The 15672-nt window shown below is 40.6% G+C and overlaps 1 protein-coding gene across 1 annotated transcript in view; it reads right to left on the bottom strand.

Annotated features, from left to right (window-relative positions):
• Positions 1-14864, bottom strand: part of szt2 (SZT2 subunit of KICSTOR complex) — an 85042-nt gene extending 70178 nt beyond the window's left edge. Inside the window, exons 1-17 of the mRNA XM_061031482.1 lie at positions 14702-14864; positions 12328-12453; positions 10411-10584; positions 10028-10198; positions 8395-8517; positions 7841-8003; positions 7006-7112; positions 6324-6534; positions 5532-5702; positions 4927-5158; positions 4686-4815; positions 2673-2818; positions 2309-2461; positions 1747-1861; positions 1206-1411; positions 798-1034; positions 59-137 (exon numbers count right to left, since the gene is read on the bottom strand). Of these exons, the coding sequence (XP_060887465.1) occupies positions 59-137; positions 798-1034; positions 1206-1411; positions 1747-1861; positions 2309-2461; positions 2673-2818; positions 4686-4815; positions 4927-5158; positions 5532-5702; positions 6324-6534; positions 7006-7112; positions 7841-8003; positions 8395-8517; positions 10028-10198; positions 10411-10584; positions 12328-12453; positions 14702-14725 (2568 nt within the window). The 5' untranslated portion in view covers positions 14726-14864. The remainder of the gene's footprint in view (positions 1-58; positions 138-797; positions 1035-1205; positions 1412-1746; positions 1862-2308; positions 2462-2672; positions 2819-4685; positions 4816-4926; positions 5159-5531; positions 5703-6323; positions 6535-7005; positions 7113-7840; positions 8004-8394; positions 8518-10027; positions 10199-10410; positions 10585-12327; positions 12454-14701) is intronic.
• Positions 14865-15672: the final 808 nt, after the last annotated feature.

The raw sequence follows: 15672 nt of genomic DNA, 5'->3' as shown, positions 1-15672 counted from the left end.
ACATTAGAAAACTTCACATTTGTTGTTCTCATTCTTTTGATGTACTGCTGCTACTTACCTTCATTGGAAGCTCGATCACCATGTTCACAATGCCCTCACCAGTGGCCGCAAAGTGAAAGCCCTCTGAGATGCGAATCCTTCACAGAAACCAGGACAGATGTTCAATACACACATTTTAAAAAGATGCATATTCAACATTGAACCCATTGCTCTTCTATCAGCACAACACACACTCTGCTTTGCTGTTAATATGAAACATGTACCATCTATGTTGTGTCATTGGTACTAGTGTTGTAGTCAAGACGACCACATCAACCGAGACCAAGACATACCCGAGACCAGAGTGCTCCGAGACCGAGACAAGACCAAGACCATACATATCAATGAAAAATGATCATCTTGTGTAGCAGGCAGCGTCACTTATTTAGACCGTAACACCTGGAAGGTTGCAGTCGTAACCAGGGTGATAAAAATCAAATTATAAATGAACTGAAATTATCTGTTCTTTTAAAAAGAGGCGTTTTCCTTCTAATCTCAGTAATGATGTTGAAAAAATAGCCTTTCAGTGATGATTTAAAATCTGGAGTCCGCCTAGTCTGAGATCTAGACAAGACCGAGTACAAATGCTTTGGATTCAGAGATGAGACCTTCAAAAAGAAAGACCGATTTCGTGTACCACAACACTAATTACTCTTATGAAAGGCAAACATGACTTTTAATCTTCACAGAGCAGAACGTTAAATTTCCTAAAATGCAGCATCAACACCTCATGGCCACCAAAAGGCGCGTGAACTCACTCAGAGAGCATGGACAGGATGTGAGCGACCGCCTGCATGGCCACAGTCAGTCCATGGCTGCTCTGCACGTTCCACACCCAGCGCTGGTGCAGGAAGTAACGGGACAGGGAGGCCAGGGTGGAGGAGGCTGTGCGGTTGGCTGCCATGCTGAGGGGGACGGTGCTGTTTGAGGGCGGGGGGAAGTTCTCCATGTGGAAAATGAAGGGAGTGCGAAGGTCCAACGGTAGCTTCTCATACCTACAAAGAACGGAAAGCTCATTATGGTATCTTTCCAAACCAGAGTCAACTTGACTTTTAGTCACAGACCCCTGTTACCAAACATTTTAAATGAAGAATTATAAAATAAAACAATACAAAATAAGACAGAGTAAAACAATGTGCGGTTTTGATGTTGTCATGAGCATTAACCTTATGAGGAGCTTTTCCAGAGGCTTATTGAGCACCACCACACACGGCCTGTCTGACAGCGCAGGTTTGGGGGCGGGGATTGAGGGTGATTTGGATGGTGATGGATGGCCGACTATCTTCCTTTTTGTCTTTGGGGTTGCCTCTTTGCTCTGAACACGATGAGGGAAGCGGAGTTTCAGGATCTGCTCCCGCAGCTCCTCCACAATCTGTTAAAGAAACACAAACAGCAGGTTACCCGAGAACAGTTACACAAGTGAGGTTTCTTATTTCAGTGAGCGGTTAAAGACATGGCAACATGATTGTCTTTTTATCCACTGACTCTTTACAAAGTCTACTTTATTAAAGTATCTACAATCTGAAAGAATATTTGGAGCAATTACTCAACTGCAAATATTATATTTCTTGTTGGTAATAAAAGACTGATTGAAAGTGAATCAAATGTGTGGGCATGTTGAGAGTGACAGAAGAACCTGAACATTAGACTGAAAGGAATGATTTCACAGAGTTATTGTTCTTCTCTCGTCTGTTTTACTCTCAGTACCTTGTTTCTCACAAGAGCCGTTGTACCAATAGGGAAACCCAAACGCAGCACCATACACGGTGTCTTTGAGATGAGACGGACCAAGTAGAAGGAGGTAGGAGGCTGGTCAGGAAAACTGTTCAAAAAGAAAGAGACAGAAACAAACAAACAAAAAGAAAGAGAGGAAGAAAGAAACAAAAAGAGAAGAAGAAACAAACAAACAAAGTAACAAAAGAAAGAAAGAAACCAAAAAAAGAAAGAAAGAACAAAACAAAAGAAACAAAGAAAGAAACAAAGAAAGACAATGTAGTAAATATGATTCTAATTTTAAGGAGCTTAATGAGCTGGGACTGTTTTCTCTTTGGTTCATGGATACAGCGATGATTCAGTTATTTACATATTTAAAACATGCATGTTCTTAAGACAGTAACTACAGGAGAAATAATCAGATACAATCAAAAGTACGTCTAACAACATTTATTACTCCATTCATAAGAAACTATTTTCAATAATCAATGAAGAACTAAATCTAATTATTTCAGCTCCAGGAGCCATTAATGTTTCTTTTCCTCCATCGCCTCACCTGTATATGAGTTTAACATACGAGTAACCCTCCACCAGCACAAAGCTGCTCCAGTCCCTCAGAAGAGACGTCAGGGCAGAGTGGGAGATACGGCACTGTATGGTGCTGTAACGACCGTTGCTTCCAGCTGTGTGCAGGTGTTTGGGGACCGGCCTGGAGGGACATGAATTCAAAAAGATAAACAAGTATTTTCTTTAACTATGGAACTAATTAATCACAACCACCTTTTTTAAATAAAAAAAATATATCTCCTATATACCAGTGTCACTGGTATCAGTGAAGACGTTACTGATGGTCCAGACCTGGATGAATCTACTTGTAATACTTTTTTAAAAATCTGTATTCAAAACGTTCTTTTTCTCACATGTCATGTTCCAGGATGATCGTTATGCGATGCATGTGCAGCCATCTCTGCCAGAAGTTTGCGTCCATGGAGAGGATGGGCTTCCAGTAGGAAGCAAACTGGGACTGGGAGGAGTCTTTGGATCCACCATGCTGCAGCGACAGGACCTGTACAAAAGAGACGATCGGACCGTTTTACAAAAAGGTTGAGAAGACACAAGGATGATGGGTTTCAAGTTGATGGGGGTGTGTGTGTGTGGGGGTGGGGGGGATGATTAGCAATAAGAAATACCCAGAGGCCAAATTCACGATATCAGTTATTAAAGCACATTGTTCAAACTTAAGGATATTTTTCTTATTTTTTTATCAAAAAAACTGCCATGATACACCAGTTTTTAAAGGACCAATCTGTAAGATATCTACTGAATGAAATGATAAAGTGACCTTACTCTATGATCAGACATTAAAGAAACATGCTATGTTGAAGTGCTGGCTTCTCTGACAACAATGCAGCAGTCAGTATGTCCTCCTTCAAAGTTTAGATTCTGGTCCTGAATGCTCTGGATTTGTTTGGACCAGAGAAGGTAGGCGGTTTTGAGGAGCCCCCACACGGCCGTTTTGGACGCCTCTCGGTTTACCAGATATGAGAGCAGTTATCAGGTCAAACCAACAGGTGTTGCAGCGATGGAAGCGGGCAAGAGAACTGGTTCAGATAGAAGTGATTGTACCCGACCTAAAAAGCCTCTGCATGTTTCTAATAAGCTCCACGAGCAGAAACGTGCTCAAACTAGGATCAATATTGGAGATGTTTTTGAAAAATGGAGAGAGGTTAGAACACAGAAAGGTTTACAGACCGATGCAGAGCTGGCTAAACACTGAAGCTTCAGTATCCACCACATGGCAACCTGTGTGAGCATCGACTCTAGAAAGGAGGTGGGGGGGGGAGACAGCTCTCCACAATGTTTAGAATTTAGACTGCAGTACACATTTTAAACACTGAGTGTCAGAGTTACATATTGCTCCTTTAACCTGGGTTTTACAGTTAGGGCAAGAATTGGAACATAAAAAATTACTGTTAAGTTTGCTGGATGGAAACATCAACCAGCTGTCTACATAAAAACTTTAAACTATTAAAAGATTTACAGGACAAACTTTAGTTGAGGAGGAATAGAAATCCAATGTAGCGAATATTGTTCACTTTTCTGATTATCATAAAAGATCTAACATATGGTAACGTCTGCAGTGAAGACGTCGCCTCTGACAGAGTTGTGTATAATTCAGTATGCAGATGTTATGACCTGACAATTTAGAATGATTTATGAATATTCAGGTGACATAAGAACATTTAAAGGAGACATGTTGTGAAAAATCCACTTCTACAGTGTTTTTGAACATATATTTGGGTAACCTGAGTGTCTACCAACCCACAACATGTGAAATAAACTCATCCAGTCCTTTGTTTGTGGTCTGCATGAATCTTACAACACAGAGAAAAATGCTCTGTTTACAATGTGCTCTCCTTGTTACATCACTGTGGGAATCAGGTAAAAAAAAATCCCCTCCCCTGATATTTCCGCCCATGGACTCCACCCCCAGCCTAGAGCAAAACTTTTGCGCAGGTCCGCCATTTTTATTCTCGCTAGTGAAGGAGTCAGGGGACACACACACCCCCTGACTCACTAAAGAGACACACACACCAAAATGGAGCGTTCTGTGAGAGCTGGTTTATACAGGGTCACAAACCTCCTCTGGTGCTTGATTCATGTTATATTTTGACCAAAGCTCAGAACAGATGTTTCATTTAGACCACAGGGGACTGTTTGAAAAGGTGGAGAAGGGAGATCATATGTCCTCTTTAAAACATCTGAAGAGAGAAGTGCTAATATAGTAATTCTGTGCTTGATTGTTGAAAATATCTGAATATTAATTCATGTCTATTTGGCACCTCCTGGTGGTAAGAATGTCACTTGGTAGCTTTGGATTGATAGAAATGTAAGAACAGGTAACATGTGATCGGTGAGGGTCTGCACAGTACCGGAGTAGTAGAGCCAGGAGGGATGTAAAACAGAGGTACTCCATTTTTGGTGCTCTCAGGAATCATGTAGTTCTCAGGAACTGAATTAAAGGACTGGAGGTGCACCAACATCTGATCGGTCTGATTGATGCTGAAACGACAAACACAAAACACGCTGTTAGGTAGCATCACTTTCAGCAGTGGAATCTCATCTTTTGGTGGTTGAAATGTGTTTCTCCTGCTCTCTTTTAGACAGCTGTACCTCTGCAGTGTGTTCCAAAAGCGCCGGATGACAGAAGTGCGGTACGGGCTGGTGATGGGCTTCCTCTGGGTGCAGCTGATGTCATGCAGGATGTCGTAGCTTCCCTCCATAGTCACCTCCACCCTGGTGGTTCTCTTGGCGGGGTCCAAAGGCCAAGAGGCAGCTGCCAGATACTCGATATGCATGTTGTGTTTCCATAACAACACCAGCTTCACCTCCAGCTGAGTCCCACCTTTAAAAAACGTTTTGAATGTCTTTATTAATAACTGAGGGTAAATTGAGGTGCAGATGGAAGATTTGGAAATGCATAGTTGTACACAAAACATGACAGCACTACAGATTTAAAAAATATATAATCATAGTATCAAAAGTAGTAACCAGCATGAGAACTACACACATGCACGCTCAATTAAGTTGATTCACTTTAGTAATATTTGTTTGACGATTTAAGATGAATTAGGTAAGAAGGTCAAAGGCTGCAGGAACTAAAGCACCTGCACCATGAAACCATCCGCTTCATTCTCTTTTATACCGTACATTCTGTTTAGCTCTTTGCTCCAGGATTTTTATCAATATCTCGGATTTGTGAGATGACAGCAGTTTACCTTTTGTGAGGCTGACCTCTCGGATGGTGTAGCCCTCTCTCAGTCGCACAGACACCACGCTGATTAAGTTGGCATGGACTTCCTTCTCTGTGTGTTTCTTCCTCCTCATGACCAGAGCGGGGTTACCACTGGCCGACAACAGATGCTCATTGAACAGTTTGTGCTGTGAAACTATAAAAAAGTAAATAAAGAATTAAGTATTTGGGCTATCATATACACACATATATATATATATATATATATATATATATATATATGTGTCTGTGTGTGTCCCTGTACATACATATATATATATATATATATATAGGTACAGGGGAGCAGTGGTTAGTGATTAGTGAGCATGCCCCATATATGGAGGCTGTAGTCCTCTAAACGGGCGGCCAAGGCTCTAATCCAACCTCATTCCCCACTCTCTCTCTTCCTGATTTCCAGCCCTATTCACTGTCCTGTCCTCCAATAAAGGCACAAAAAGCCCAAAAATAAATCTTTAAAAAAGTGTAGGTACACAGGTGTCTGAAAGAAGGATTCTATTTGATATTATTGAAGGCCTTTGGAGGCATTGTGGGGTCCCCTAAAGCTCAGTATTCGGATGTTTGTAATTGCAAACTTGGTGGGCGGAGGGAGAGGTGCTAGTTTGCTTCCCTAGGTGCCCTTGAGCAAGGCACAGTGTGTGTGTAGCATGTTCAATATCAAAGTGTGAAATTTAGTTTCCCCTCGTGGGATTAATAAAGTATGTCTTAATCTTAAAATATATGCATAGTGTCAATAAAGCAGAAAGTAACGCATGCTCACCGCAGAAGTACTCGGAGTTCATGGACTCAGGAGTTTTAAGGAAGGAATAGGTCAGGAAGGCCTTGTGGTACGCATTCATCTCCTGGCTGTTCAAGTCGACATCAGGACAGGTAGGCAGGAAGGAACCAAAGGTGGCCAATGAGATGAACTTCATCAGCTCCACGTTGGGGATGTAGCCAAAGCTGCAGTCATATGAGTACGCACCGCCAACCTGGAGAGGCATAAACACAATAACAAGAACAGCGATCACGCTTTCATAACACGCCTTCTCCATTCAGGAGCAAAGTGACAGAAGTGCTTCTACAGCAGAATCCCTGCTGCGTGACATTTCTAGAAACAGTGGTCTTGGGGACGCTCTCCAGTAGACAGAGCACCTCCAACCTTCAGTGAGGAAATCACCACCACCACCGTCCTCATTCACGCACGACCTGCTCCGACCTCCACCTCAGTGGTAAATGCATGTTTCTAATATTATCCTAAAATCTCAGCTTTCCCCCGTCATTTCTTTATCTTCTAGGTTATAAATCCACTCCCTTCTTTTAAACTGGAATATTATTGTCCAAGTGCAATTCAAAGGGTAAACAGATAAGAAGAAGAAACAGCAACAACACCTTTAAATACCAGCGAGAGCACAGAATCGAATATTTCAACAGAGCAAACCTCAAGATGTTTTGGTCCTTACCTGCACAAAGGAGCATGCGATAGTTCCACTCCTGAGCTGGTTGAGCAGGGTTTCACACACGGCTACATCGGGAACACTTGTCACTCCATCTGTGATTATAATGATACCTGAAAAACAACGATAAACAAATGATTCACATATTCTAACAGTCTGGAGATATTAAAGTAAGTAGGGATTCAACGTGTACCTGAGCTCCTTTTTCTAATTCATCAACAACTACTCCACACTATTTCTAATTTATTTAAAGAATATAAAGTTAAGTGTCCTGATGCTCAAGATGAGCCGAAAAAGTCCCCATGAAACGGACCTTCAAGAGTATCTAACAGGCGTATCGTGACGTATTCCAACTGAAACAGGAGATAACCAATCAGAAGATAGAGCGCAGGACATAGCGTTGATTTGATCGTTAGCTTCGACTTAGTTTTTTTAGTAAACGCCCCTGAGAGCAGGACGAGTTCTCAGACATTTGAAACATTTGAAGGGAAGAGAAAATATTGTTATTTTATTTAGCTTTTTAAGCTGTTATTTAAGAGACAGGAAAGTGGATAGAGTCAGAAATCGGAGCAAGGGAGAGAGAGAGAGAGAGAGAGAGTGGGGAACGTCATGCTGGAAAGGAACTTTGGGACTCGAACCCAGATGCCCGTTCACGGCCTCTGTAGATTGGGGCACACAGAGTAACCACTAGGCTACCGGCGCCCTATTTTATTTGTTATTTTATGCGTGATTTAAAGAGCAGATAAGTGAACCTTTAAAACCAGGAAGTTGTACTTTTCAGATTCTGAGGACGTTAATGGAGAAACTGAGTAACAACTTGGGGTTCCTCAGAGAAACCTACCTGCACTGGAGTTTGGAGGCAGCAGCTGAAGGGCCAGGATGCCTTGGCGTACCATGCTGACGAGACCCATATCAGCTGACACGATGGAGATGCTCTGCTTTCTGTGCGACTGGTCATCGAGGTTGTTGCCATGGACACCTGAACTTTGGACTTGCTCCAGAGGCTAAAAGCAAAGAAAAAAAGTCATGCACCTCGTGGGTGTCATTACCCAAAGTGACAACACGAGGGTGTCAGCGTGCGGGCGATAATCTCTGTCAGCTTGTTTGTTGTCTCTGACAAACTCCAGCTGTTGTTTGTTTGCAGATGTACGTATGGTCTGTGTGGAGCGTGGAACGAGCTGCACTCTGGGATAAGTAAAGGTGACTACGTGTAAACAGTGAGGAAGTGTTTTATAGTTTCAGCATGAGAATATGATGTTTCAGCTTTGGACGCACACTCAATACTCATACACCCATTGTTGTTGTTGTGGGTCTGCACATTGGATTTGTTAACAGGTAAGAACTAAATACAGAACATCATATACTGTACATGTGATATCAATACTGTTCACTTGCCTGTTCGTGCTGCTGATGAAGGACTTGTGCGATGTTGCTCTCCACTGCTCTGAGCTGCTGATAGATTTGATGCAGGAACTCATCAAGGTCCGTCCTATCAAGCTGACAGCCCTGAACTAAAACCTGAAGGGGAAAGAAAGACTGTCAGATCAATGCATCTACAACAACAGCCGCTTCATGCCTCACATGGAGAAAAACATCAGGGCTCTGTGCTTACTTTGATTTAAAGGTCACAGGAGCCCCCAAGTTAAGAGTTTGAGTGTTTACATTTCATGAAAATAAGTGTTTAACTACTAACCAGTGATAAACATTATAGTTGTGACAGAAAGTAAAGTTGAAGTGGGGGAATGTGACTCCTGAAAGTGCTAAATGAAGATCAACTAGATGGCTGTACTGCAGATGATGTATTCATTAGAGCCTGACCGATATGGAATTTTTGGGGCTGATACCGATAAATCGAAATTAGGGAGAAAAAGCCTCAGATACCGATATATTGGCAGATATCTTTCTTAGATCTATCTTCAATCCGTAGAGATAGATATACACATTTATTGTGTTGATTTATCAAACACGTGGAAAGTAACTGTGCCTGTACTTTCATCACCACTTGATACTCTGGAGAGTGATGATGCTTGTTGTAATCCATACAGCACACTTTTCTGGTGACAGAAAGAAAGACAAATGCTAGTTTAATACAACGATACTCAACTTAAATGCTATTGGACTAGTGAATAAATCTACAAATATCGGCAAAATTAGCCGATACCGATAGTGACTTGATTTGCTAATATCGGCCGATATTATCGGCTGGCTGATTGATCGGTCGGGCTCTAGTATTCATCTCTTTTTTGTTGTTGAAACATCTGGATATTTCCCCCCTGATTGTATAATATTGACAATAAAGTATCCTTATTGTCTCACCAGTTACATAGTGCAGGGAACAAATTTAAATTTCAGTGAGTGTGTCGTTTAAACCCGCTGCCTGTTTGTACACCATTCTTTGGTAATATGAATGAATGAATAGATTCTGTTCTGTGAGAGCTTAGTCTATCTCTGCATTTGCTCAATGCCGGTGTCAGAACACAGAGTCAGTCACACTGGTGTGTCCAAATACATTTTTGCATGATCTAATTTCCCCTCCAGATACGCATGATTGTGATTTAGAGCCAAATTATGTCAGATAAGTATAACGAGTATCCATTTAAAAAACAGTTAGAGCATTTGGCTGCTTAAATGATAAGCAAAGGTCAATTAAGTTTAAGTTTGTTTTGTGGCTCTTATATTCTTCTTTTATTCTGCCAGTTCCAGATGTGATATTTTTGCCTGCTCCATTTTTCAGAAAATGTGGTACAGATACAGAAACAGTCTGTTCTGAGCAGGGCTGAAATAGAGGGGTTTATAGGTATGATCAAATACAGGATCAAAGTGGATTTAGAACAAGAAACTTCACAGACATGTTTTGGGGAGCTCTGAGACTCATTTGAAGTTGTCATAAGGGAGGATAATATGTGACCCTTAACGCATGGACGCAGGATGGGGGGGCTTTAATTTATCCTTTCATTCCAAGACTCCTAAGATCTCATCTACTTTGTAAAACACTGGAAAAATAAAGAAATAAAAGCAGAGCATTAACCTGATGGGATGTAAGTCCGATAATTGATGAATACACCAAGATGGTGATGAAGATCTTGGGCTTGAAAACTTCATCCGTTCCCGGGACTTTAAACGGCTGACTGAGACCAGTCAAACATCGGGACAAGGCATGAAACACCTCATCGAATATCATCTCTCCTGTGCTGTCATCCTGCAGAAGGAGAAAACACACACACACACACACAGATAGCATTACTCTTAAGTTTAAGGCCCATACTGATATACCAGCTGTGAATCTGTTGTATTAACAGAGTATCCAACAGTGACAGAGTGACTGAGGTCCTGATAAAAACCCATTAGAGTTATTCTTAATGTGTTTTACAGATGTTTCACCACTTGTTCACGATAAACTTCAAGTCTCACCACAATCCCTGTCGAGGGGCTGAGGTCCAGCTCGATGATGAAGCGGTACCTCCGGGCCAGGAAGGTGGCCCGAGTGGATGGCATCAACATGTAGGGGTACATCGAGGGGGAGAACTCCGACTGCCATCCTTTGGGTAAGATGCTGAGCAAGTCCAATTCGTTCTCTGAGCTCAGCTGTGAATAAATCCAGAGACACAAAACGACACCAGATCAGACTCCTTTTATCAACAACTGAAATGTGTGTCTGAAACTTTCAGGTTATCCTTTCACTATTTGTTTTCAACACTGCTGGAAGGTCATAGTTTCATTCAGACCACCTTTTTTAACATTAATATAATCCATTAAAGGGGACATATTATAATAATCCACTTCTACAGTGTTTTTGAAAACATTTGGGTAACCTGAGTGTCTACTGACCCACAAAATGTGAAATAAATACATCTAGTTCTTTGTTTGTGGTCTGCATAAGTCTTACACACACAGAGAAAAATGCTCTGTTTCAAATGTTCTCCCCTTGTGATGTCACAGTGGGATTATGGTAAAATTATGTTATTTTCATAGCAGAAATGGTTTATGTCATCAATAAAAAAAGTTAAAGAGTTAAAAACAGAATCCACACACTGTATTAAAAGACTTAAAAAGGACTTAAAAATGCCTGAAGAAGATCTGTGAGATCCAATCGTTGCTTTTGAAATCAAAGTTGCTTGGAGTTTTTAATACAGTGTGCGGATCCTTTTTTTAATTCTTACCTTTGGTTTGATTTACAATCCAGCACCTGTGTATGTTTTTTTCTTTGGACATGCATAACCTATCCCTGTTTTTTTTTTTATGTCATCAAAAAAAACATGAAATATTAGAGTACGCAATTAATTCAAATTTCATCATAACAACACGAGCATTCATTAGAAAAACATCTTCAAAGTCTGAATTCATGGCCATAAATAAGATTTTTGTTCATGTAACCATCAAATGCTTTCTCACTCAGCATGTGTACATTTGACCTATTTGATGGAGGTTCAGGTTTAAAACATTTTGCTACCCTCAGACAAATGACGCCAAATAAGTGGAGGAAAAAACTATTCTGGATTGATTTTAGATTCAGGAGAACTATGTTGCAACATAGGTGTTGTGTAAAACATGAGAAACAGGGGGTGTCGGTTGCCTAGGTATGTATGTATGGAGGCTGTGGTCCTCTAGGCGGGCGGCCCGGGTTTTAATCCGACCTGTGGATCCTTTACCTCTCTCTCTCTCTCCCCAATTTCCAACTCTATCCACTGTCCTATCTCTACAATAACGGAATAAAAAGCCCCAAAATAAATCTTTAAAAAAAACAAAATACATGGAAAACAGCAGAAAGACAAAATTAGTTAAGGGTAACGTACACTCTTCTATATTTGTTAATTTATCGTGCTTCATATAATTGTCCCATTATTGGACAATGCTATCGCACGTCTCATATTCGTCTCATATTGTGCAGGACTATAAATATCGTTTTGATGTGTCATATAACAGCATAAAGTGATGATGGTCAAAGACTGGTCGATGGTGTCTGGTCAACTGTACAACAAAAGTGACACACCAGCAGTGCCACATTTAGAGCAGTACTGCATCTACACGTTCTGTAGAGGATTGAGGATGTTTCAGCAGGACCCGCCAGCCTGCCTGCAAAACGTATAATCATCGATGGGGTGCCTCAAATAATCTGTATCTGTCAGGTGTGAGGGCTAATGAGCCAGTAGAAAACATGGATCTCGGTCGTAAAAGTTAGCAGTGACAAACCATTCAGAATTTGTATGTAACAATTGGGTGTGCTAAAAAGAGTAGCACACCCATACCATCAGCTACTTTTCAAACTCGGTGTGCCGGACCACCGATGAGAACAAGAATAGAGAAGAAAGAAAGATAGGAAACACTCACGAGTTCCGGCTTTGAGGCTGGCCAGATGACTTGGTTTAGTTTACCAAGGAACCATGCAAGACGCACATTCCTAGATATCCGATACTCCTCTTTCATCAGCAGGTAGATCTGGTCAGCCTCCTCCACCTTAGAGCAAGAGAAACATAGAACAGGAAAGTGTTCACGATTTGAGTAGTACAGTAAGATTCACTTTCTTTCTTTTTTTTAATCATCTTTTTATTTTGGATGGGTATACAACGATCAACAAACTGTACACAGAATGTCAGTATATCCCTTCCCTCCACCAACATGAACACATACATACATGCATGTCTGCATACATAGGCCTCCATGCATACACAGAAAAACAAAGCAAAAACAAGAAAAACAATCCTAACAGTAATACTAATAATACTCTTAATAATAGTCAAAATAATAAGACGAGACAAAAACAAAGATAGATTCACTTTCTGATCTGAAGTGGAAAGCTAAATTACAATTGATGCAAAACAAAGCACTTGATATCGAGTTTTAAACACAACAAAATCTGGCAGTGTTAAGATCTATCATGCATCTTTCCTTGTTTGTACAACTGTAGACCTGCAAAAAAAAAAACAGGCTTTCATATGGCATATTAAATAGGGTTGCATCGGCTCAACGTCGGTATTGAATGATATCGACCTTACTGACAGGCGTCTGCACATCGGCAAATAATGAAGCATGACCCATGTCAGTAGCCGAGGCCTATTTGTTGTGCCAAATCAATTTAATGCTTGTATTTATGGTGCATTCATGTGGTATCGGACCCATCAGGAAAACAAGTTTCTGGGTTGTAAAATGCACGTGCTGCTCAAGTCGGAAACTTGACGTCATATTCGTCATCACACGGGGGGAAAGAAATATATGTTTTTGTTAATGTTAAGATACTTTTTTATGAATTGAAATATTGCACATCAACTTTTTTGCTCGAATATAACAACAGAAACATTCACTCATCTTCTTTGTAGCATCCACACTTTTTTTTTGTAGTTGTTACAACATTACGACTTCCCGAACTGAACTTCAAGTGAACAGACCGAGGTGGGAAGAACGACTTCCCAACTCGGGGATATGGGACCATCCAAGGAGCACCTGAATGCAGCATGAGTTCACCTCAGTACTGATTCAGTTAAGAGGTTTTTTTATTGGGCAGATTAAATCACCTGTTGGACAAACTCTGACTTGTTTTCATTCTCACACATGAGAGAAAATCAAAAAGGGAGTGGCACTGTGGGAGTCATACGCTGTTGCATTCAGGTGCTGCTCGGGTGGTCCAAGTTTCCAAGTTGGGAAGTCGTTCTTCCGACTTCAGTGTGTTCACGTGATTTCAGCTCGGAAAGTCGTAATGTTGTAACAAAAGCACAAAAAAGCGTCGATGGTACGAAGAAGATCAGTGAAATGTTACTGTTCAAAATTATGTTTGAGCAAAAAGTTGATGTGCAATACCTGAATGAATTAAAAGTATGTTAACATTAACAAAACATATTTTGCCCCCCATTTGATGACGATTGTGACGTCAAGTCGGGAAGTCGGGCACCTCATTCTCTTCCCGAGTTTCCGAGTTGTTGTTCCGACTTGAGCAGGTGTTCGTGTGCATTTTACAACTCAATTTGGTCGACACCACATGAATGCAGCATCACACCAAAAGAAGAAACAAACATCGGTATCAGAATTGGCAATCAGCTAAATTGTTATTTCAAACATCGGTATCAGCATCGGCCTTGGTTTTCAAAATCTGTGCATCTCTGGTCAGTATGATGCCTGTGTAGGTACTCAGTCATCTCAGTATGGATACAACCAATCCACCTTTAATCAAATGTCTAATAGTGTTCCTGTAGACTAACTTCCTGTAATTACCCAGGTGGAAAAATGATGTGATATATTGGATTCCATGAAAACTATGGGCATCTTCACTGGTTCACTACAGGCTATAAAAACTAACGTGGTAACATAAACACATTTGAGAATTGACCAAAGTTACATCATACTCATTTATTAAATCAGCTGCTTGGGTGTTGTATGACGGCTGTGTTTTTGACGACACTGCAGGGTCACCTTTGTTCGACATACTCTATTTCTTCTTCCAGGACAGATAATAACTTTAGTGTCAGACACTAAACGTGACTCGTGTTAATGCTCTCTGTGCTAGCTGCTGGGCTAACACAACTTTGAATTCCTCTTTCATGTCAGCACAAATCTGTTAGGCTGAGGTTGTTGTCGTCAGTGTTTCTCTCGAAACTGAACTGTGTCGACTTCTGACTGGTAACACAAACAAATGTGCACGTAAACAAATGTACATCATTTCCCTGAACCATGTCCCAGTGCTCCTTCCTGCAGATTTAAAAGCTGATGTTACCTCGTTGTCCTGTCTCTCGGCCATGCCTTGTGCAGCATAGGGACTGCAGAGATGTTACTGATCCTGAGTTGACGAATAATCTCTTTTTGTCTGTCCAAAATAAACTGTCTTGATACTTGTTTATCATCTGTCTGGCTCTGCCCTGCCGTGATCGTAGAAGAAGTGTCAGGCAGCTTCCACGGGGTTATAGTGTGAACAACTTCCGGAGAAATCTAATAAAATAAAAGACTTCAAAATGCTCTTTAAATGAACATTTATCTAGGTAATGCTTCGCATTCCTATGATTCCTATACGTAGACTACAAAAATTGTTTTTTAATAATAAATGAATAAAACAGCAAAATAACCAAAAGTTACATAGCTTCGGAGTAGATATTTATTTACCGTAAATCGGTGTTTATTACCAAGTACATTTACACAGAATTTGACTTGGTGTTTTGGTGCAAAAACAGTCAACAAGGAAATATAAAAAGAGCAGAGCTCCTGCTGACAGATTAAATATGAATAAGGTACAAAAATAAAGGATATTAGAAAATATATAATAGAATACAAAATGTAAAAACACAAAATGTGCAGTGGAGGAACTGTGCAGGTATGTTTTCAAGATTGCGTGCAGTGTAAACAGAAAATATGAAGTCCAGTGTGTTAATGTAATAGATTCAGCCTTCAGATAATCAATGGCATTACAGCTGCTGCTATTTTTACTGGCACTAAGACTACTAATTCTGAAACTAGCAGTAGTACGAATACGAATTAAAGACAATAGAATTCACAGTCATGCAGATTTTGTTTAACTTGACAAATCATTACACTCAAGTACAAAGACAAAACATGACAATAACATGAGAGGCTTGGAACAGTAATACAAAATCAACCATCTGTATACAAATAAGCATCAACAAGTTAATTCAATTTATGAACAAATAAAGCTCAGGAGAGAAATTGTGAGGGGGAAGTGGAAATTATATAGAA

This window comes from Labrus mixtus, chromosome 3 (assembly GCF_963584025.1).
Source record: "Labrus mixtus chromosome 3, fLabMix1.1, whole genome shotgun sequence".
Lineage (NCBI taxonomy): Eukaryota > Metazoa > Chordata > Actinopteri > Labriformes > Labridae > Labrus > Labrus mixtus.
Note: the sequence above shows the minus strand (reverse complement) of the source record. Positions and strands in the feature narration are given on the sequence as shown.